This window comes from Pezoporus flaviventris, unplaced genomic scaffold (genome assembly GCF_033815535.1).
Source record: "Pezoporus flaviventris isolate CSIRO_AGI_PZ_B2104156 unplaced genomic scaffold, CSIRO_AGI_Pfla_v1 ptg000007l, whole genome shotgun sequence".
NCBI classification, from domain to species: Eukaryota; Metazoa; Chordata; class Aves; order Psittaciformes; family Psittacidae; genus Pezoporus; species Pezoporus flaviventris.
The window spans coordinates 86892367-86915076 of NW_026892555.1; the positions used below are offsets into that span (position 1 = coordinate 86892367).

General features: G+C 40.3%; 2 protein-coding genes across 15 annotated transcripts in view; one reads left to right on the forward strand and one right to left on the reverse strand.

The window, feature by feature from the left end:
• LYRM4 (LYR motif containing 4) overlaps positions 1-14802 on the reverse strand; it is a 91040-nt gene extending 76238 nt beyond the window's left edge. For all 5 annotated transcript variants that reach the window (XR_009742686.1, XM_061449404.1, XM_061449403.1 and 2 more), the window contains exon 1: positions 14677-14802. Coding sequence is in view for 4 of the 5 variants with exons in the window: in XM_061449404.1 (XP_061305388.1) it covers positions 14677-14762 (86 nt within the window). In the remaining variant the exon portion in view is untranslated. The remainder of the gene's footprint in view (positions 1-14676) is intronic.
• Positions 14802-22710, forward strand: part of FARS2 (phenylalanyl-tRNA synthetase 2, mitochondrial) — a 245607-nt gene continuing 237698 nt past the window's right edge. For 9 of the 10 annotated variants that reach the window (XR_009742685.1, XM_061449393.1, XM_061449394.1 and 6 more), the window contains exons 1-2: positions 14802-14945; positions 20811-20897. The gene's annotated coding sequence lies outside the window, so the exon portion shown is untranslated. Of the gene's footprint in view, positions 14946-20236; positions 20261-20810; positions 20898-22710 lie in introns of those variants that run through there. The other variant, XM_061449392.1, reaches the window with a different exon arrangement.

Sequence of the window (22710 nt, forward strand, 5' to 3'; positions counted from 1 at the left end):
CAGACTTGCTGGATGGAATTATTTCCCACTTGTCAGTGGAAAATTATGTGGTGTCTTTGATGAAGAAACAGTGCTTATGTTTTGGTTTGTGGTTTGGGGATTTTTTTGGGTTTTTTTTTGGATTTTTTTTTTTTTGGTTTTTTTTTATTATTTTCTTTAATTAAGCAACAAGGCATAAACCCTTGGGATATTCTAACTTCTTGGACAGCAGTGTGGATGGTCTGCATGATGATGATATGTTGATAGGAAATTTCTAAAGCAGAGCATTTTTTCTGAATCTAGGCATGTAGATTTAGTAACTATCTAGTTCCAGTACCCATATTATTTTAATACGGAAATTATAAAAATGCCAATTCCTAAGAAAAGGGGTTGAATATCAGAAATACGTTGATAGCACACTGGCTTAAAATAACAACTGAAATACTCTGATTTACAAAAGACTTTAAGGAACAGTTCTCTGAAGGTTATCTGAGTTGAAGCTTTCTTGGTTGTTTTGACAGACTACTAATTTTGAGCCTACAGAACAGACTTCTAGCAAAGTTGTGTGTCACAAAAGCGATTGTTGGATTCTAGCAATAAACATGATTAGTTTTGCTTCTTGATTTTTGTTCAAGTAAACCAGCACTTTTTGAGAAAGAATTTAAGCATCATAGACCTAAAATGAATCAACTAAGAGATACTACTAGAATCTAGTAAAAGAAACTGAAATTATATAAGATCCAGTCATCTCATGACAAAGACAACAATAAACCATAAATATAATTGTGGAGACAGTGTTCTCACGGGAGAATGCATAATTAGTACATAAACTCTGAATAATCCTGAAAGATACAGCAAGGCCATGAGAGGCCCAAAGAAGCTTAAGCAAGCAATATAAGAAGAAGCTGGAATTCACTGAGTTAATGAGAACTGTGGACTGTTGGCAAGCTTTCGAGGTCAAGTTCTCACACCTGTGCTTAACCAATTATAAGTTAGTCACTAAGGGTCTTCAAGACATGTATCCAATCATAATATGCCAAATCACTGTAAGTGCATGTAAGAAATAGTATATAAGGAGTTAAGGCTTTGTAATAAATTTGGCAATCGCTTGATCACATTGATCATCTCTGCGTTGTCCGTGACTCCTGCGTCAACATATAATTTATTAAACAATCCATATTAAGTAACAGACCACATGCTTTATCTGCTTATAGACAACACATTAGAAGTTACAGGATTTGGAAAACTGAAGATATTCTTGAAACTTTACTCTCTCATCTATTTCTACCACCTTTACAGCTTATTCAAAAAGCTTTTTTTTTTGTAACTCAGCCAGCAGTGACAAACCTCCCCCACTGGACCTCCCATCACCATATGGCTTGATGACCTTCCCTCATTTACAGCGAAGTACTGCATGTTTAGTTTAGCAAATCAGCAACATCAATTTTGACAACAATGATGGATATTTGAAATTACAATGTAATACTTAACACAGAAAATTCTAATATATGCAAAGCTTATTAGTCAAATGTAGAGCCTAAAAAAAACCAATTTAGAACTCATAACAAAATCACAGTCCCACTTTGCACATACAGAGTAAAGAATAAAACTTTTTAGACATTTTAGATTGTAAATGTAATGCCTTTGGACAATAGATAAAATATTTCAAGAAGCCTAGATAAAGGCTACTGTGGTTATGTTATCAGATGCTCAGGAAAAAAAAATAAATGCAGGTAGTTTTGCACACTGACTTACTACCTAAGGCACAGAGGGACAAGTGAACTAGATCTTTCCTTCTGTATATTTTCTATTTAATTTTTGTTGGGATATGGAAGTCATCAAAAGCTTTACATATGATAAGAGTAGCACAAAAGAAAGGGAGGCTGAAAATCCCAGCCTCATTCAAGAATGGAACAGTAACCCAGGAATGCAATGGGTACAAACTCTGGGTGTCACTTCATCCCGATGGGAAATCGGATGTGGCGTCTTACACAATAAAAGAGTAGAAGGAACCATGGGTGAACAGAGGCAAGGTTTTAAGGGAAAAGATTATTCTTCTTGGCAAAGCTGATTGAGTAGTTCATTTACAGACCATGTCATAGACAGATCTGAGGTTTTGAGGCTGGCACAGCTGATATTCACCTACATAAATTACATCACATCTGTATGCACCAGGCATAATGTGCCAGAACTATCCACCATGGCTTTCAGCACTGCATGGGTCTCCACTTCCTGTACCTCCCAGGTGCTATCAGCACAAGCAAGCACTGAAAAAAGCCAGATCCTGTGCAGGCTAGTTATAGAACTATATGCCCACAGCTATCAGTCTTTGGAGCACAGTAACAATCAGCTAAGACACACCTGAGATCTCTGCCAGCTCCAGCAAAAGAGATTCATGTTCTCAGGACCTGTATATCCTACATAACTTTCTGGAGTCCATAACTAACATATGGTTCAAAATAGTACTAAATCCCAAGTGAAGTAATAAAACAGTCTTGAAAGCTAATTTACATACCAGGAAAAAAAAAAAAACCCACAACAGAAAAACACAACAAAAAAACCCTAAACAAAAATTTACACTCATTTTCTTATTATTTTTCTACCGCTACTCTAAAAAGCAATGCAGGATGAATGATTCCTCTGCCAACTATGAAGCCAAGAGCATCTACCAGCCAACATGTTTCTTTTGAGCTATGTATGGCCTTCACCTCTAAAACTGTAGTGCATACACACTACTCGCCAAAGTGTAGATCTCAGCATACAATGCTCACTTTAATCTGAGCAGACAATATATAATTTAATACCAGACAGAAAAATAAGATTAAATTTAAAATTTAAGCTATGCTGGCCCACTGGACAGAAGCCATTCAAACCACCTGCTGACAGATCTTGTGTGCACTGAAGCACTTTAACCACTATTACAGAAAGGAAGATCAGAAAAATTAAAGAAGAGAGAGAGATCAATTTTCTTTTTCTAAGAAGAGAAACATTGACAAAGTATTATCTTTCAACCTAGTCAAGCCCAAGTACATTAAATTCAGACGTTAAAAATGTAAAGGTGAAGATAAAGCTAAGATCAGTAATTTTTAGAGTTTTCCAGTCAGCCTCTTATGACTTTCATTTAAGGGCTTATACTATGAAAAGCAAAATACACTCATTCTGTTTCAGTAAAATATGTCTATATTTATTCTATTGAAGAAGAGTAAGTTCAGACTGGGACATTTATATAATCACAAAAGGTATTGTATATCAAGCTGAAAATATTATACGCCCCCCCCCCCCCAAGTACTTAGCAGCTAATTAAAAGTCCCAAGAAACTATTCACTCATGAGTGATTGCGACAAAAAGTGACCAAAAGTGTCAAAAAGTGACAGACAAAAAAACGACTTTTGTCCTTTATTTGCAAGTAAGAAAAAAATCCCATACAGCAAACACCAACTCCTTTCCGTCCCATAAGCACATGGCTGTGAGAAGTTCTTCTCAGGTACTCTAAATGCAGAGTCAACATGAGGCTTAAAACTCAGTGACCCAGATGAGTACTGGCTGAGGTTACCACATGAGATATTAGAAGAGGAAAAGAGATATGAAGGGTGCTCTATTTATGATAACAGTGTTTTCAGTATAACATATTATGACTAGGGCAAATTACCTTCCCTTTGACATGCAACATGACCTTCCATTCCCCAGGGTAGTGGCAAAGGTTTCCAGTCTCAGAATAAATTACTCATAGAAGTTGAAGAAGCACCAGGTCCCTAGCTAATGGTGGCAATAACTCGTACTGATGGAGAATTTCTCCTTCAAGGACTGCAACAAATTGTTAGGAAACAGAACCCCACAATCAAGCCTCAAAAGCCATATAGGTTAGTAAGTACTGCCACTAGCTCACAGAATGAGTAGTTCTGTCTCAGTATATTGGTATACTTATTTGCTCAACACTGCATCACTGTAGCTGGTAGGATCATATTAATCCTATGTATTCATCCTCTGGAAACCTATTTAAAGATCTACACAAAAGATATTTATTCTTATTATATTGTATTTATTATTATTATTTTGTAAACAAAACACTTCAACATTTATTTACATCTTGTAAATGAGTCAGATCAGAGAAAAAGCATTACAAGCATTTGAACAGTGATAAAACTACTCAAATCAATAAATGTTTCCCCTTCAAAACCCATTTACATATGAAGACCATTAATTTGCTATTTTTTTGCTAATTTATTGGACTAAAAATACCACTGTGATATTTTAGATGAGTCGAAGACATATTCTGGAACTTCGTAGCAGGTTAATTTCAAGGCAATTTCACATCCAGAACATAATTCAAGCTATAAACCTCTAGGACACACTGCAGCTTGTACTATGTCTTATATACTTCATTTGAGCTGTGCTGACTTTAAAACATTTTCTTGAGAAGGAAGGAATCTGATGTTATTTAAGTAAATAAAAACATTGATTACAAGGAAAGGCATGTTTTGATGAATGACTGAATTGTTTCACAAAGGATTCCATTACTGATTAAATCCAAAACTTCACAAGACATGATGGCTTGCACCTACCTGTCACCTTCCACTCTCAGTTCCCCTGTTCTTAACTGTGATTAACAATGCAAATAAATATCAGCATCAGAACCCCCCCTCCCCTGTCTATTTAACTCTTTCACTCCTATGCTAACATAGTGTGCAGAAAAGTATTTAACATTCACTGAACATGTAACCATCAGCAGTGGCTATCCACAAGACAAACTGACTTTCTCCAACACCAAGGCTCTGAGGAAACCTGTATCCACATTTCTCCTGCTTATGCAAATGATGTTCAGATGTTTACATCTGCCTGCGACTGCAAATGAGCACTGTGACAACCTGTATATTTGTTGAAGAAATAAATAATTCCAGTAAATAAAGACTGCCATGCAAAACTACCACGTATCCTGTAAGTAAATGCTAGTTAGCAGAAATCACATGCTGTGCAAGAGAAAGACGGAGGCAACTCTGTAAAGATTGACCTCATGGGATACACCAAATTATTCTCATAGCCACTTAAGATCACAGGACCAAGTTCAATTATGTGACCTTCATGACAGATTAATCATTGCCAGTGTACCAGTACTGATTATAGTTTCAGGGGAAAATTGGCTTTTTTTTTCAAAAAAAAACCCCACATACTTTCTCTGGCAGCTGAAATAAGACAATCTTACTTTTATACAAGCTAATGATTTACAAACAGGCCTTTACTGGTTCCAGACTACGATATGCTAGACAAGCACGCTCAGAAGGACGGTCATGACCTGGCAATAAAGTTTGTGGAGAATGCAGCTGTCCCACAAGACATTTTGAATGGCATGCAGTAAATGATTATATCAAATAATAAATCAGCATTTCCTAAATTTAAGTTACACATCTTTTGATCTAAGTGCTATTGGACTCAAGGTGGGAGGAGGTGGAGAGGGGGAAGGCCCTGCAATACAACAGAGATTCATTTGTAATGAGACTTGTACTACACTATTAGTTGTTCAGTTGTGCATTGTGCCCTGAGAAAACCTTGTAATTTTATGTGGAGATTCGGTGAGGGAGAATAGAACAGAATGAAAAGTACAAAAAACATAAGGGAAAAGGCCATTTTCGATAACGCTGTTCCAACCAGAATATTGAATAAATGAATTGTGGCATCTTCATTCTTAAGAAAGAACTAAAATATCAGCAAGAATCACCAAGGGGATTCTTGGAACATCCTCTGTACTGAGTTCTGAGCAAAACAGTCACAGAACAGATGGCCCAAATATTCCCCATGCAAGAAAACAAGAAAGTTTTATTCTCATGGCCATTTTTCTTGGAAAAGCAGACAACCATGAACGATCTAGTACAATGTACTTTCTTTGTCAGCAAACACATGAACTATGGGAAGCGCTTTACCAAAGAGGTAGTTCAGAACGCACTGTTGCTATCTGTTGCAGCCGGAAGTGGTTCTCAGTATTGCCTGATTGACTGCAGTTTCTTCTTTTTGCAAAATTACTTTGATTTTTAATTTTTAAATCTGATTGTCTTCAGAATACTTGAAATACTAGCTGTGTCTATGCCTTGAATAAGTCTTGATGTTACAAGGTCAGCATCTTTTCATCATGGACAGCATACAGACGAATACAATGAGCACCTAAATGTTATCAAAGAATCACAGACTGGTTTGGGTTGGATGGGACCTTAAAGTTCATCTAGTTTCAAACCCCATGCCATGGGCAGGGACACCTTCCACTAGACCAGGTTATGTTAGTTAAAGCCACATTCAAAAGTAAGGAAAGGAGGAGGTGAACTAGGAAACAATTACTACATTATAAAGTGTTTTTCATTTACTAGAAATCACATGCATATGTCTGATTGAAATGAATCAGTGCTAGAGGCAGTTTTTTTTCTATTACTTTCATTAGCTCATAAACAAATTTTACTGGTAATTAAGTCTTACATAAAAAATGTCCCTGTTCTGCTGTGCTATACATAGATGGCAAATGATGTTTTGGGTAATAACCACATGATACTTACTCAATTTGGGTGCCTTTACTAAAATAACAAAGTCCATTAATTGGACTTTTAAGGAAGCCCCCACTCATTTGCCTTCCAACTATAAAACTTCAATTTTTCCAGAACTCCTTATGCCAGATAGGACTCCAGAATTTCCTTCCAAGTTATTACTATTCAAAACTCTCCTCTGCCAAGAAAAGGAAGTCAAGAAAATTACATCAAAACCAGTGTGTAGTTACCCTTTATTGTTTAGAAAAGCAAAATTTTACAAGGGTAAAGTGAGTACATTTGGAAAATGACAATCACTGTTGTACCTTGAAATCCAAGAAAGTAACTCCTTATGATCAACAGAACTTTGACAGAATGATTTTCACGAAATGTTACTATCAAAAAAATCAAAACGTTTGTCAAAATGATTCCTATTTGGTTTAAAATTTCTTTTCAGATGGTATAATGGTTATGTTTTGACATTTCTGGAAAAGAGTGCTTTAGTTGTCTTTCCAAAATATTTTAAGTATAGAATACTGAAGTCAAATGGAAATACTTCTATACTGTCACTCCCAAAGTCTGACATTCCAAAATTATGTTCCTATGCCTCTAGACTTTCCCCAAAAGTGCATGCATTTCCATGTTTTACTACAATTCAGAGTGTAATCATCCTGATGCTTTTCACAGTTTCCATCCTAATCAACAGATGAACACTATCCAGAGTTCTTGTGCATTCAGATTTAACACTAATAACCCTATTCAAGCATGATTCTGATAGAATAGGCATAGGTGATTGGTGACAGCCAATAGGGCTTCACTGAGGGCAAACTGTGCCTTACAAGTTTGGTATTCTACTACAGGGTTAGTGTTGGTGGATAATGGAGGAGTGACTGACATCATCTACCTGGACTTGTGCAAAGCATTTGACATTGACCCACATGATATCCTTGTCTCTAAACTGAAGAGACATGGATTTGATAGATGGAACACTCAGTGGATAAGGAGTTGGCTGGATAGTTGCACTCAAAGAGTTGTGGTCAATAGCTTGATGTCCAAGTGGAGACCAGTGATGAGTGGCATCCCTCAGGTCGGTATTGGAACTGGCATTGCTCAACATCTTTGTCAGTGACATGGACACTGGGATCAAGTGCACCTTTAGCAAGCTTGCCAACAACACTTAGCTGTGTTGTGAGGTCAACACGCTGGAGGGAAGGGATGCCATCCAGAGGTACCTTGGTGGGCTGGAGAGGGGGGCCCATGCAAAACTCACAAAGTTCAACAAGGCCAAGTGCAAGATCATGCACCAGGCTTGGAGTAATCTCAAGCACAGCTACATGTTGACCAACAAACAGACTGAGAGCACCCATGAGAAAGATGTGGGGGGTCTTGGCTGATTAAAAGCTCAACATAACCTGGCAGTACTGCAGACCAGAAAGCCAACCATATGCTGGGCTGCATCAAAAGGAGCATGGCCAGCAGGCTGAGGGAGGCGACTCTCCCTCTCTATTCTGCTCTCATCAGACCCCCACCTGAAGTACTGCATTCAGCTATAGGGCTCCCAACACAAACAGGACATGGAGCTGTTGGAGCAAGTCCAGAGGAGTGCCACAATGATAATGAGAGAGCTGGAGCACCTCTCCTATGAGGACAGGCAGAGAGACTTGGGATGGCTCTGCATGAAGAAGCAAAGTCTTCAGGAAGACCATCCAGCAGCCTTCCAGTACATAAAGGGGGGCCCATAAGAAAGTTGGACAGGAACTTTTTACAAAGAAATTTAGCGAATAGGACAAGGCTTTAAAATGAAAGAGGGAAGATTCAGATGAGATATAAGAGGCTCTTTACTGTGAGAGTGATGAGTCACTGGAACAGGCTGCCCAGAGAAGCTGTGGCTGCTCCATTCCTGGGCAGCCAGGTTGTACAGGGCTTTGAGCAACCTGGTCTACTGGAATGTGTCCCTGCCTGTGGCAGGAGAGTTGGGACTGGATATCTTTTAAGGTCTCTTCCAATCAAAGCCATTTTATAATTCTGTGCATAATAGCAAAATACCTGCACAGTATGTGGTCACCAAAATGGCCAAGACTTATCTCCCCAAAGAAAGAAGTATTAATAAGGCCGATCACAAAGCTGCGTGAATGCTTTACAACACCAATCTGCAAAGGTGCAGTACTTGTTTGCCCAATACTAGGGGTCATGCAGCTGCCAGACCAAAACATGCATCTACAATGGTGTAGAATGGAAACCACCCTGCACCCCAGGCTCAGGAACACCACAGCTGCTTGCAGCCCTGACTTTTACAGTTTTCAAGTAGATTACAGAGATAGCTATTTACTCATGTGGGAAATTAACTCAAAACCTCCTAAAGTTTATTATCACTCAGAACACAGGCAACAATTACATAGAGAGAAGGAAAAATAAGTTACCTGCTTTCTTTGCACAGCCAAGGAAAAAAATGGATATCGTAAAGCTACAGTTAAGTCACCTTACTCTACAAATAAGTCAGAGAGCTGCGCTGGCCAGAACTGACATTTTCAGGGTTTTTTCCTGCGTTTCTTATCTCAGCGACGAACTAGCAGACAGAGCACAGTACTTTCCATAACATGGCATGCGTTTGTTTCCTCATGGTTTTATTATTTTTTTTTCTAATCACCATTTTGTCTTACTTTTCCTTCCTAGTACATAGAAACATATCAAAACCTGACACTGATCTTGTCAATCATAAACTTCGTTAAGAGAGCCAGTAAGAAAAAGGCTTATTCAGCTTGGATAACTATCACATGTAAAATTGTAACATGGTTGTTAAATCACCTAAGTGATATGCAAGTATTAAAGTGACTAAATAAGGTATGTAAGGAGGAAGAGAAAGAAACCCAGATTTGAAAAGGTGCTGTTTTTTTGTCCCCTAAATTTTACTTAGTTACTTGGTGTGAATTATGTGGCATGTGACAATATACTGCACTGTCCCAACTCCTCACCTTAGCATAAGAAGTTGATCAGCACACTTACTATTTGACCAAGACTTAAATTTGGGTAGCAGTTAGTAAGAAGTCTCGAAATGGAAAACAATGACAGTAGTGGAACAGCAACAGAAACAATGAGAAATGGTACATTGCTAAACCAGACCCCTTGTCCAAAATAGTTGTTTATTTTTGTGTTTAATCAGTAGTAACTATCTTTGCGTAACAGCAGCTGGCATCTAACATAGTTCCTTTTTGCATTTTCCTGTTTCCAAAAAGCAGACTAAATAATGCACACACAGCCATAACCAGCTGAAATATTTTCTTTAACACAGATCAGCTTATTTATGTGTATCAGTAAGAGTTACCACATCTACACACAGGGAATCCATGCTAAATTTAATGACACTGACCACAAAAAAAAAAACCTTTTTCAGGCTTATGGGAGTAACAACTCATTGCCACAAAGGAAAAAACAAAAAAAAGAAAAAAAAAAAAAAAATCAAGCATTTTATTTGTTAGCATTGTTTATTACTGATTTCATGCAGCAGAAGACCTCAAACTGTAAAAGTGTAAGTTCTGTTAAAACTTCGTCTCATCAAACTTTTACATTAAATTCAGATACTAAGCTTAATGCCAAAACATCAGAATCACAAACCTTCCCCCCTCAAAACGAACAGCTTTAATGCTAAAGGACTGAACATGCCTTAAGAACTTGCTCTGCCCTGCATTGCAGAATCCCTGAATTTTAACTTCCCAAACTTTCTTTCAGAATGCAAAAGCAACATTTCTCACAAGCACCTTGAAATTTGTAAATTGAAGATTTTCTATACATAAAAGCTTTCACAGACTAAATCAAAATCTGTATGAAGTTAAACAAAGACAAGATCCTGCACCTCGGAGGGCATAAAAAAGGAGCCCAGCACAGGATAGGATCTGTGTGGCTGGGTAGCAGCCTCACCGAAAGAGACCGGGGGGCCTGATGGACAAGCAGCTGAAAACGAGTCAGCAGTGTGCCACTGCATCAATGAAGGCAAATAAGATCCTGGTCTGCACAGCAGGGCCATTACTAGCAGAGATGAGATCATTGCACTCAGCACTTCCTAGGTTGCAGCTGGATTGTTAAATTCTGGTCCACACAATTCAAGAGAGATGTGGACAGACTGGAGGTCTAAGGAAGGGCCACAAGAGTTAAGTCTTTTCTAACTGGAGGAGGCTTGGGGCTGGGAGGGAGGGGGGAGGAATCTCATGATGGCTTCCCAGTAATTAAAAGGCAGCCACAAAGAGTATGGCTATCTCTTCACAAGGAACCACATAGCTAACACAAGGGGTAACAAGTACAAGTTACACTAGGAGAGGTTTCATCTGGGTATAAGAAAAACATCTTTCCCAAGGAGAGCAATCAGTCACTGGAACAACCTCCTCAGGGACATGGAGGCTATGATAGAGTCCTGATCACTGGAGGTTTTCAAGATGCAACTGGACAGGGTGCTAGATAATTTCAACCATCCTTTTCCCACAAAGGGCTGGACAAGATGATCTTCAGATGTCCCTTCTAACCTGGGCTGTTCTACAGCTCTATGTTCTGTGACTCCCTAAAATCACACCAACAAATGTATTACTCAAAGCAGGAAAAGCAACTGGCACTGAAATAAAACAATTATTTACTTTGCTCAGGTTTGTTCTTAGGTTAGAGATTTGCAAAAAATCAGATTTACTAGTTTTAAAATCTTGAAGGACATGTCTCAGATGAAACTGCATGCATTCAATTAACTTGTTTCCAATGCAAAACCTGTTTTGACAGTTTTCCTTCCCTGATTCTTCTGTATTCTCAGTAGTTTTATTCAACTACTTTTCAAATATTGCACATTCTAATTGAAAAAAAAAAATCCATTAAAATGCAATTTGCAAAGACAAGACATAGAATCTTAGAATAGTTAGGGCTGGAAAGGACCTTCAGATCATCTAGTTCCAACCCCTATGTAGTCGATTTATATATATATGATTTATAGTTTTATAAATAAAACCCACAACATTTGCCAGTTAATAGAGTACATAATGGATAACTGAAATAAATATAAAATAAATCAAGAAATACCTTTTAAAACCATACTATTTTCAGAAAAAATCCAGAGAGATTTACCACATCTGATATTGCTCATAACTATAGAAAAATCAAAGAACTGGAGAGACCAACCAAAAGCATGTCATACAATGTTTCCCAGAACTTTCTAGCCAGTGTCAGTTTCTTTATAGGCCAAGACAGGCTGGGGACCTGACAATCATAGTAATGTTTTTTAACTAGAATCTCTGGAGCTTATTAAAGTCAACCTCCTACTTGAAGTAGGCCTACCCATAGGTCAGCCATGGTACTGTTTGGTTAAACCTGTCATGAAGCGGTCAAAAATGGAGATATCAAAAAACTCTCCAGGTGACCTGCTGCAGTCCTGTGCTCTCTTTTAGAAAAAACCCTGTTTGACTACATTCCCATGTTGTGACCACCAGGCTTCAGTCATGTTAAGCAAACAAGAAACTTGTAAATTCAGATTACCATCATTTGCAACCAGATGTTTTAACAGCTTTCACAAGTTTATAAATTCTTTTGTTTTCTGTAACAAAAAAACAAAACCCACAAAATAAAGCCATTATTTAAAAAACAAATTTTATTCTACTTAGAAACTATCCCTTAAATTAATTTAGTTTAGACTGCAACCCAACACGTAAAACATCAGAGGATCTACTTTTTGTCAGCCAAGCAGAAGAAAACAGTACACTCTAAAAACCACCTTTGGACTCAAAACTTAACATCTTCCTTCTTTGCTTATTGCTTTTCCTCCAGTACTAATCACTCTTCCTTCCTCAGACAGTCTGCATGGGTAATAGGGCAGAAGGGCAAACATGAAATTACTTACAGTCTACTAAATTCTCTCTCCCTGCTGTTAAAATCTGGCCCACACATCTGGGCCTCGAAACACTCCATAATGTTTACTGCAGGGCTTTGGAGAGTTCCTGTGTGTTTTTATTCTGAATGCTGTCAGTGGTACCCTCAGTTACTTTAATAAATTAACTTTATTCTTCATAGTTACAGCTTTAAAAGTTCTTTTGGATGGTAAAAATAAATACTAGATACTACCAGATGATATATACATTGTATTTATTAGGAAAGTTGCAAAACAAAAATAACTGATTTTTCCATCACAACCTATATGTACACATTTAAGACAAAATGCACAGCAAGGAAATAAGGGTACAGCAACTATTTGATCATACTCCAGATCCACACTTATAAATCCATACTGCTTGCAATAATAAAACATCCTGAAATTCTTTAACTGAAATAATGAATCAATAAGATGAATCTTCAAAACCTTCTACTTTACTACAAATTGGCTCTTTACAAAAGCATTAGGCTTACTCCAGGGTATTACCATATCATATCAGAGCAGCCCTGAGGACATGCTTATCTTGGCACAGAAGCAGTCGGTGAACTGTCAATTTTAGCTATGGGTGTGGCATAAACACCAAGGCAGAACTGTTGTTGTGGTCCCAGCAGATCTCTACATAAAATAGCAGCTGATCATTTCTTGCTAGGAACTGCTATTGCTTTTAGTGGACACAAACGTGTAATGTGTATACATGGCAAGACTTTATACAGTGGCTGATTTTACAATATTTAAGGACAGGCTCAAAAACTAAGATATCTCCATTAAGGAAAGGAAAAACTTTCACTATGATATGGTGTCAAAACCCCCCCAGATATCCAAGGTAAACACCTATCCTATTATTTCTATCCTTTAAAATTTGCTAGAATAAAAACACTAAAAGAAACAGAACAAAAAGTTTTATATTGTGTTAAACAGAAAACTCATTGATGCACCTCTTACTGTGTGATAGCCTTGCCTTTGAGCTGCATGCCAAAATTTTCATACAGCCAAGGCCTCCGAGGTATATATTTTGGGGGGAGCCGGGAGGGGGACTGGGCTCTGGGTATGGTCTAGGTCCTGGGCAAAGGTGGAGGCTCCACATATGGTCTGTGAGGCTGGTGCCACCATTCTGAGGTAGTACTGGCTTGCTTCCTCCCACTGCTGTGGACTCAGCTTTCTCTCTGATCACTCCCCAACACAAACTCATTACTGTGGCGCAAACAGGAGCTACATTCAGCTGTCCACCAACTGCACGTTTCAGGCATCAAGCCATCCCTATTACATACAATCCTCTGTTCATTAGCCAGAATAACGGCAAAGATCAGGGGGATGTCTTGATAGTATGGGAACATGATGCACACATGTGCTGCTGCATTGAGTTACCAATGAAGGCTTATTAGCTAAGTTTCAGCCCCACAGGCTTTCTTCTCATGGCATTACCTCACACAAGGTCAGAGGAATACTTATGCCTTGAAGAGTGTATAGCTCACCATGGTTATGCAAGTTCAAAGGCTTCTGTATCCAATTCTTGCCAGGCTGGAGATGAATCACAGCAAAGGTAGCTCACATGTCTCTGCCTCTGGTCTAACTGAGCAGTCAAGCGAGCAAACTACCAGTGGGTAATGCAATTTTGCCAGTGCTGCTGGGGAGCATCCTCTGTGAACGCAGCAGATACCTAACGGAGACCAGGCCTATGCCTGTAGCACACAGGCACGCATACCCTTTGCCAAAAACAGGTCGTTCACCAACAGCCATGAAGGCAGCCAGTCACACAGTATGGCATCGTGTGTTGCAGGTCAAGTGAACCCTGCAACCTCATCGCACATAGCACATGGTGCCAGGGTTTGGCCAGGAACCCAGCCTCCTTCAGCATAACCAGGGCTGCAACCTGGCTCCGTTTCTGCCCTGACAGAAGGGCAGCATCCAGATCAGGAATGAAATTTTTAATCTAGGACAATCTCGGTCTTGTCGCTTCTTCCTACAACAGGGACAGTCCATAACCCGGTGTTTTTGAGGCAGCCCGGGGCCAGGCACAAGGACCAGGGTCTTACTGCTGCTCCCTGAGCCCCGGAGCAAGGCCCAGGCCCAGGCCCCGGCCCCGGCCCCGGCCCCGGCCCGGCCATGCTCCCGCCGCCGGGCTCGCTCTCGTTCCTGCCCCCAGGGCACAACCCTAGGGGGAGGTCACGACTCCCCTGCGCCCCCCAAAACCGAGCCCCTCATGCTCATCCCCAGGAGACGCCGGCATTCCCCGCCCAGTTACCCCCCACGCCTCCGCGGGGAGAAGCGGAACCGTCCCCGCCCGGGCCGCGAGCGCACCTGTAATTATAGCTGCTGAAGCGCTGGCTCTCCCGCAGTAGGGCCCGGTACAATCGCAGCACCTGGGCCCGGCTGGACGCTGCCATGTTGCCGACACCAGGTGGGTCCTCCAGCAGCGAGGCCCCTTTCCCCGCCCGTAGCGCCCGAGGCCGTGCCGGCCTCCAGAGCCGCCTACCGACACCCGCGCCGGCCTCTCTGCGCGCCTCCGCGGCGGGCAGGCAGGGGAGGGGGCAACCGCGGCGGCAGGAGCGGGAGCGCACTGCCTGGCGGTGAGTGGAGGAGCGGAGGGGAGCAGCGCCCGTGCCTCGGCCTGGGCCCAGCGACAGGCCTGGGGCGGGGCCGAGCCAAGCAAGGCCCCAGCTTCAGCGCCGCAGAGGAGAAGGAAACTCTTCCCCGGCTGAGGCAGCTCTGGGGGACGGCGGGCGGTCTTTCTGCGCCTCGGGCTCGGGGCCAGTCTTGCCGGCTCAGTCCTGTCCGGCGCTGCCGGGACAGCGTGCCTTCAGGTCTGCTGCGGGGTTGTTGCTTAAACTCGGTTTACCCTGAAGCGCCGCCACTACTTCTCCGTGGGGGATCCTGTCGGGCTCTGTCGGTACTGCGAATGGCCCGAAGGCTGGTAGGGCAGGAGGGCCTAAGAGATAACGAAAGCGAAAGTAGCGTTCAAATAAACTAGCCGGTGATAGCAACCTAGTTGTGCACCCATATTCATTTTATTGGTGTGTTGCATGAGGAGGTGGCTGCTGGCGAGGTGGGGTTGATGTAGGGCCTGGAAACGAGCAACAGGTGATAGGTGTTTGGAAATTGCATCAAGATCGCTGAGTTTGCAATGGATGTTCACCAGTGCTAGTGCACCAGGCTTGGTGTGCTGTAACTGTGTGTGCGGTGTGTTGCTCTCAGCATCCGAGTTTAAGCTGGATTCTATTCCTTAAGCTAACTTGACCTGTGTATACTGAAGGTACTGGTTAAGTTATGAGTATGTGAAGGTTGACAACCATTTCCTGTTCCTGGGCTTTTATTTTCAATATGAAATCTCCATTTATTTTTAAAGTTTGTGATTTTTCTTTCTATTTTTCCACAGCTCTGAGAAATGACCATATGGGCTTTACCAGTGCCCTCCCCTGAGTTTCCCTATTTGTGCAGGTGTTCAGAAGCTGGATAACTGTGTTGAGCTTCAGGTGAATTTCGCACACAGACCTATGTATCTTGAAACTGTCCTTGAAAAAGGAGGTACCCAGGCCAGAATCAGTGTACACAGTGCCTATGCATCATACAGGCCACAGAACAGCAGGCTACCTGAACCATTTAAAAACTAAGTTCTGCCTGTCTGTTTGCTAAGCCTTTCGCTTTTTTTTTCTTCTTTGCTGTGAGGCTGGTAGGCTCTTTTTCTACTTAAGCATTTCTTTTATTGGTTATACCAGAAGCATCTTGATCTTTTTGCTGCTGGAAACAGCATGTACCATGTACCTAGCATCGTCTTCTGCTGAAAGTTTTGCTACTGCAGGATAAACTTGATTTTGTAATTTATAGGTATATATAGGTTCTACATGGGGCCTATAAGGATGCTGGGGAGGGACTCTTCATAAGGGACTGTAGTGACAGGACAAGGGGTAGTGGGTTAAAACAAACAGGGGAAGTTTAGATTGGATATAAGGAGGAAATTCTTTCCTGTTAGGGTGGTGAGGCACTGGAATAGGTTGGCCAGGGAAGTTGTGAATGCTCCATCCCTGGCAGTGCTCAAGGCTAGGTTGGACGAAGCCTTGGGTGAGATGGTTTAATGTGAGGTGTCCCTGCCCATGGCAGGGTGGCTGGAACTAGATGATCCTTTCCAACCCTAACTATTCTATGATTCTGTGTGTCTGGCAAAAGTGATCAGTTACTGCTCCTAGTGGAGCTCATATGATTGTATATGTACTTATTTGTGTTAGTTGTATATCTGATGCAATTTACAGTTGTAAATAGTTGTAAATATTCACTATGTAAATAGTATAGTCACATGTGGATTTATTTCAAATTCATCTTTATTGGTATGCTATGTTTTGGCACCCTTGTTAGGCTTCTGGAAGTGGAGATTTTCTGTACATGGCAAATTTCTTAGGTATTCTCTTTGTCAAAACCAAAATGGGAAATGTTAGAGGAAATGTATTTTGTAGAAAAATGTAAGCGACTGAGACACTGATAAGTACCAGGCTTTTGAGGCCTTCCCTTGTAAGTCACAAAGCAATGTGGTTTGGGCTAGCTTTTGGCATTCAGGAAACCCAAACAGAAAAATATAGGTCAAGCATACTCGTTAGTTGCCTGTGGGACCAGCCAAATTCTCATTGTAGCCCAAGCCATATTGCTGACACATGTTGCCATGCTAGAAGTGGAGTTTCTCTGAGGTGCTCATTTTCCCCATCTTTGCAGCTGTTGGTGGCTGGGTTGCTTAATATGTGTTAAAGCAGAACTCTTGCTGAGTTATGAAAAGCAGCAGAGGCAACCCTACCTGTTGTTTTGATTGTAGGCTTCAGACAGCTTAAAAGTCACGGGTCTGTCATGTACAGAGCAAAACTTAGCTTTGAGAGTTCAGCAAAGTTACATTAAATCACTGTGTAGATCAGCATGGCAGTTAGTCCATCTATAACAGCCTTCTTTATTATTGTGAGAAATGAAGTTTTGATGCTCCAGTCCTTGGCTCTAAAAGAGGATTGGGAAGAACGCAAACTGCATTAGGCAAATTTTGTTTACAAGAACACCATTGATTTAGTATTTATAAAGTAAATATGGATTTTGAAATAGCTTCAGGTGCTAATCTTGTTCCTGAATCTCTGTGACAATTTTTGCAGTTTTATACATTTTTTTTAAGATTTTTTTTTTTCCTCTCAAAGAAGCATGGAAACCTAAATTTAGAATAGGCAATAAACACATGAAATGTACTACCAAATGCAAAGTAAACATACCCAAAGAAAAAAGTCTTTCCTCTTGTTTTGCTTCCCTGACCTAACCTTCATTACATTAAAACTCAAGGAGGCAAGAATAAGACTGGTGTGAAGGGGAACAGCTGTTACATTCTCCAATACATATTGGATGTTTTGTCATATGCTGCTGAATTGTTCCTTGTAGTACACTATTTCAGCTTTATGATGTGGCACTTAACACAAAGATAGCATGTGCTTTCCTAGTACACTGCTGTTCATGTTCATTATTTTTCTTTGGGGGTCAGGATGATAATTGATTGTTGTGATATTATCATCTCTTCTAACTATTGTTTTTTTAATTTGTGAAAGCATGCTAACTTTTCCCTTCTGCTGTGGTGTGGTTTCTCTGTCGTCTTTTCTGCTCTTAGGTATTGATGGACAGTGTTGTGCACAGTAGTGTAGAGTAGGACCTTTAAAATAAGGACTATAAATCAAGAAAACTTGTGGACTTCAGTCGGAAATGTAACAAACTATAATTTAACAATGTTCTATAGGGAGTAAGACTTCCATAGTATGAAAAGAGGAGGCCTTGAATAACTCTGCTTTAAAAAAAAAAAAAAAGTATTTATTTGATTGTCCTGTAGCAAAGAATATTTTTAAGCAGGAGGAGAAATTCATGTGTTTCAGATTCAGCTGTGCTCCTAAATTTCCAAAACAAACTCCTCTGTCAGTTGTTTTTTTTGTGAGTTACCCCATCTCTTTCCAATCTGAATTGCAGAATGTTATGTATTGTTTAAAGTTGGACTGTAGAAATAGTAATAATAGGGGATCAAACCCCCTAACCAGTAGTGGGTTTTCTGTTGTAATACAGAAATAGTAGGGGAATACCTGTTTTAGCACTGCTCCTGTATTTTTGCTGGTTCATGATCTGTCATGCTGCAGGCATTGAACTGAGCGAAACACTGAATTCTGTTTTCCTGTTGTCCTCGGTTCTGATCTTCTAATTTCCTGTAGCCATGTGGAATACCAGAGGACTTCATGGCCATCATGCTGCCTGCTACATATGTATCATGTTAAGCAGCTGGACAGTTCAGCAGTGATGGATAACTTCTGGATCAGTGACACACGATGTTGTTATATAACATAGTGATTGTGAGAGATGTTGATAATGGGCATATTTCAAAGTGGACTCCAAAATGCCTGAAATAAAAATGCTATAAGACCCCAAAATTGAAAGGATAATTTTGTGTTACAGCAATAGGCAGAAGAGAGAGAAGTAATAGGGGATTAAAGTTACAAATAACACTTAAAAGTTTGGTGTGTAATAGTCACATTAAATGTGAATGGTGCTTCTAACCTTAATGCTGTTGAAATTCAAGGTATTTTCAAGACAAGAATTCAACAAGAAATGAATGTATTTTTGCTATGTTATTGTTACACTAAAATCTTACTAAGAAACCTAATCATGAGAGTGGGATGGACAGGGTTAATCAAGTGTTCCTGTCCATGACCTCATTAATTCAGAAAGGCTTTTTTTGCTGCACTTACTACTAAATTTTATCTAATTTAGTCTTAAATAAATTCCTCTTTTGTGTGGAAAAAAGTATTTTACTTTATATTGTTTCTTGCTGTTGTATTCTGATGCTCAGCCTATGCCACCCTCTTTCCTAAGTTCATCCTGCTCATTTATTTAAGCCCCTGAGAGTCACTTTGTGTAATTCCTCTGTCTCCTCTGTGATTTGTGCTATGATATTTCTCAATAGCTGCCATCCAACTAGCCTTATTTAGTTATTTTGATTTTTTTTTTGCTTCGTTTTTTAATAGATGTTGAAATTTTTAGCTTAAAAAGTAAACATAGCTGTAAAACGTGGAGTGATACTGTGTTTAAGAGCAACTAAGAATCTCTTTGTAGCCACTCCTGTATCTTCGTTGCTGACGTGTTTTCCCATTTGCCAGGTTGGTTGCAAATGGTACCGCCAACCTTTCTAGTTCGAGGATGATTGCATCCAAGATGTCTTGCTAGAGCAAAGTTCTTTCTTCTCTTGAATGTACCTTTTTATCATGTGTGAATGTACATGTATAAAAGCATGCACACAGTAATTTTGTAGTGGTAAAGGTCATGCTGTTCACTCCATATTCTCCATGCTGCAGCATTGGGGATTCATGCATAGCTAACACAGTGCTGTGGGTTCTTTTTCAGGTTACCCAGTCCCATATCCCAGGTTTGAAAAATCAGAGGCAGCCTGCTGTTTGGGTGCATTTCAGTTCCTCTCCTGTTCCCTGCATTATGGACATGGGCCCTCATGTCAAACAATACTAGGGGCTAGCTCCACTCAAGTCATGGGTTATTGCTTACATCCTTCCCTGAAAATCCACTTCACTAAGCAATTTTTTATAGATTCTTGTTGTGTAATTGTCTTCTGGAAGCAATTCCTAGGACAAGGTACCAATGGAAGTAGGACATTGGTATAATGTAGAGTGGAGCTGATGTAAGTAAACGTTATCTGAGGTGAAATAAAAGTGGAAGGCACTTTGTATAAGATGCTGACAAGGACTTATTGGGGAAGGTTGTGACTTCTGAGCATGAGATGTGTGGAAAACACTAATATTTAATTATTTTTTTTTTTAAAGGAAAGGTTAAGCAAAACTGTGATTTACAATGGATGTGTAAAACAGCAAGGATTAAGTGGATTGTAAGTTTAGTTTTCTGAATGTGTGATGAGTGGAGGGGGAATGTGATTTTTCCACTTGTAATGCATTTTCATTTTTTAGATTGCTGTGCATCCATGTGATACTTGGTTCTAGTAGCTTGGACTTTGGTCCAGAAAAAAAATCCAACAATTTAAATATGAAGCTGAAGCAAAGAAATCTGAAGAGAGTATTTCTGGAGAGGAAGGGAAACTATGGGGCAATGTTTCATTTAAATGAGGAAAACAACATACCCATACTAGCGAATAGTAGAAATGGAAGAGTTTAACATAACTTAATTTTGCATGATCCTTGACATGTTTGAGCTTTCATCTTGTATCACTATCAGTTTTATGTATCCAGAGCTCTGGCCAGCATTCACAATAATGCATTAGGGACGTATTACTAAATATATCATGCTTCTGGTGCATTCGTAAGATCAGATGAATTGTCAGTATTTCCTTACGTGCCTTCACACTTCTAGACAGAACTTTCTTTCTATTTTTGTTTAAGTTTTTTATATCTGGAGTGACTGTGCCAAAATCTGTCTTTCAGCCAGTCCCTGAAGAGAAGAAACAAAGCAGTGACTAAAGCTAATGGGCAAAAGAAGCTGAGCTGAGGGAAGATTACCTCTGCTTGTGGGTAAGTAATTATAAATAAATGTGGGTTTCTAAATCTTTGACACCAGCACTGTCAGGTAGCCTTTCAGCTAGTAACACATTTTCAGTCTTTCTCCATTTTAATTAATCGTAGAATCATAGGATAGAATCATAGAATTGTTAGGGTTGGAAAGGACCTGAAGATCATCTAGTTCCAACCCCCCTGCCATGGGCAGGGACATCTTGCACTAAATCATATCACCCAAGGCCTTGTCCAGCCTGGTCTTGAACACCGCCAGGGATGGAGCATTCACAACCTCCCTGGGCAACCCATTCCAGTGCCTCACCACCCTAACAGGAAAGAATTTCCTCCTTATATCCAACCTAAACTTCCCCTGTTTAAGTTTGAACCTGTTACCCCTTGTCCTGTCACTACAGTCTCTAATGAAGAGTCCTTCCCCAGCATCCCTATAGGCCCCCTTCAGATACTGGAAGGCTGCTATGAGGTCTCCACGCAGCCTTCTCTTCTCCAGGCTGAACAGCCCCAACTTCCTCAGCCTATCTTCATACAGGAGGTGCTCCAGTCCCCTGATCCTCCTTGTGGCCCTCCTCTGGACTTGTTCCAACAGTTCCGTGTCCTTTTGATGTTGAGGGCACCAGAACTGCACCCAAGACTCCAGGTGAGGTCTCACAAGAGCAGAGTAGAGGGGCAGGATCACCTCCTTCAACCTGCTGGTCACGCTCCTTTTGATGCAGCCCAGGATACGGTTGGCTTTCTGGGCTGCCAGCGCACACTGCCAGCTCATGTTCAATAATAAAACCAAATCTTCCTTCATCTTCACCAATTTTGAGACAGGTATACTATGTATGCTCGCTATATAACTTTGCTTTCCATATAGAATTCATGCATTTCCTTACTCCTAATACAAAGAAAATAACGAGACCTGAGATATAAAGATAGGTAGATAATACTAGGTAGTTCGGTAGAAGTCTTCTGAAGTGCAAATTCAGAAGGACAAATTCTATTATCTTTAAACAGGGGAAGTTTAGATTGGATATAAGGAATAAGTTCTTTAAGGGTAGTGAGGCACTGGAATGGGGTACCTGAGGAAGTTGTGAATGCTCCATCTCTGGCGGTGTTCAAGGCCAGGTTGGACAGAGGTGACATGGTTTAGTGGGAGGTGTCCCTGCCCATGGCAGGGGGGTTGGAACTAGATGATCTTAAGGTCCTTTCCAACCCTAACTATTCTGTGATTCTATACTGATATATATATATTTTTTAATATAATCCCTTTGAAATCTGTCCCAACTACCTAAACAATAAATTGCTGTTCAGTGTAAAAACAGGTGGCAGAATTAGGTCCTCCTTACTTTACAGACTACTTATAACTGATGCAAGGTAGAATCCAGGATAGGATGCTCTGATGAATGGACAGTGAGCTCTTGGGAGAGGCAATAGGTACAGCCTTACAGATCCATCTGTTAACCTTTCAGTCTGTCAAGTTCCTGACCTCATAGCAGAATAAGCTAAAGGTAATGTCTCTTCATGAAGTTTTGTATCTTATCTCAAATGGGGGTTGAGGATGGATTTAGGTGGGGATACAGACCTATGAAGTTGAACTGCCACTTCACCTATAGGAATAGATTTAACATCCTGCAGAAAAGCAGGAAAGTGAAATGAGGGAAGAAACAGTTTGAAGTACTGTTCTGGGAAAATAAACGAGAGTTCATCTGTTTGGAGTGCTGAATTAAGTATCTCCTTGTTCTAAAATTTCTGTGATTAGCTTTTTCAGGTATGCTTTGTAGCCTAGGATCAGTTTTGCTTTTTTTGTGTTCTGTTTTGGGGGATTTTTTTT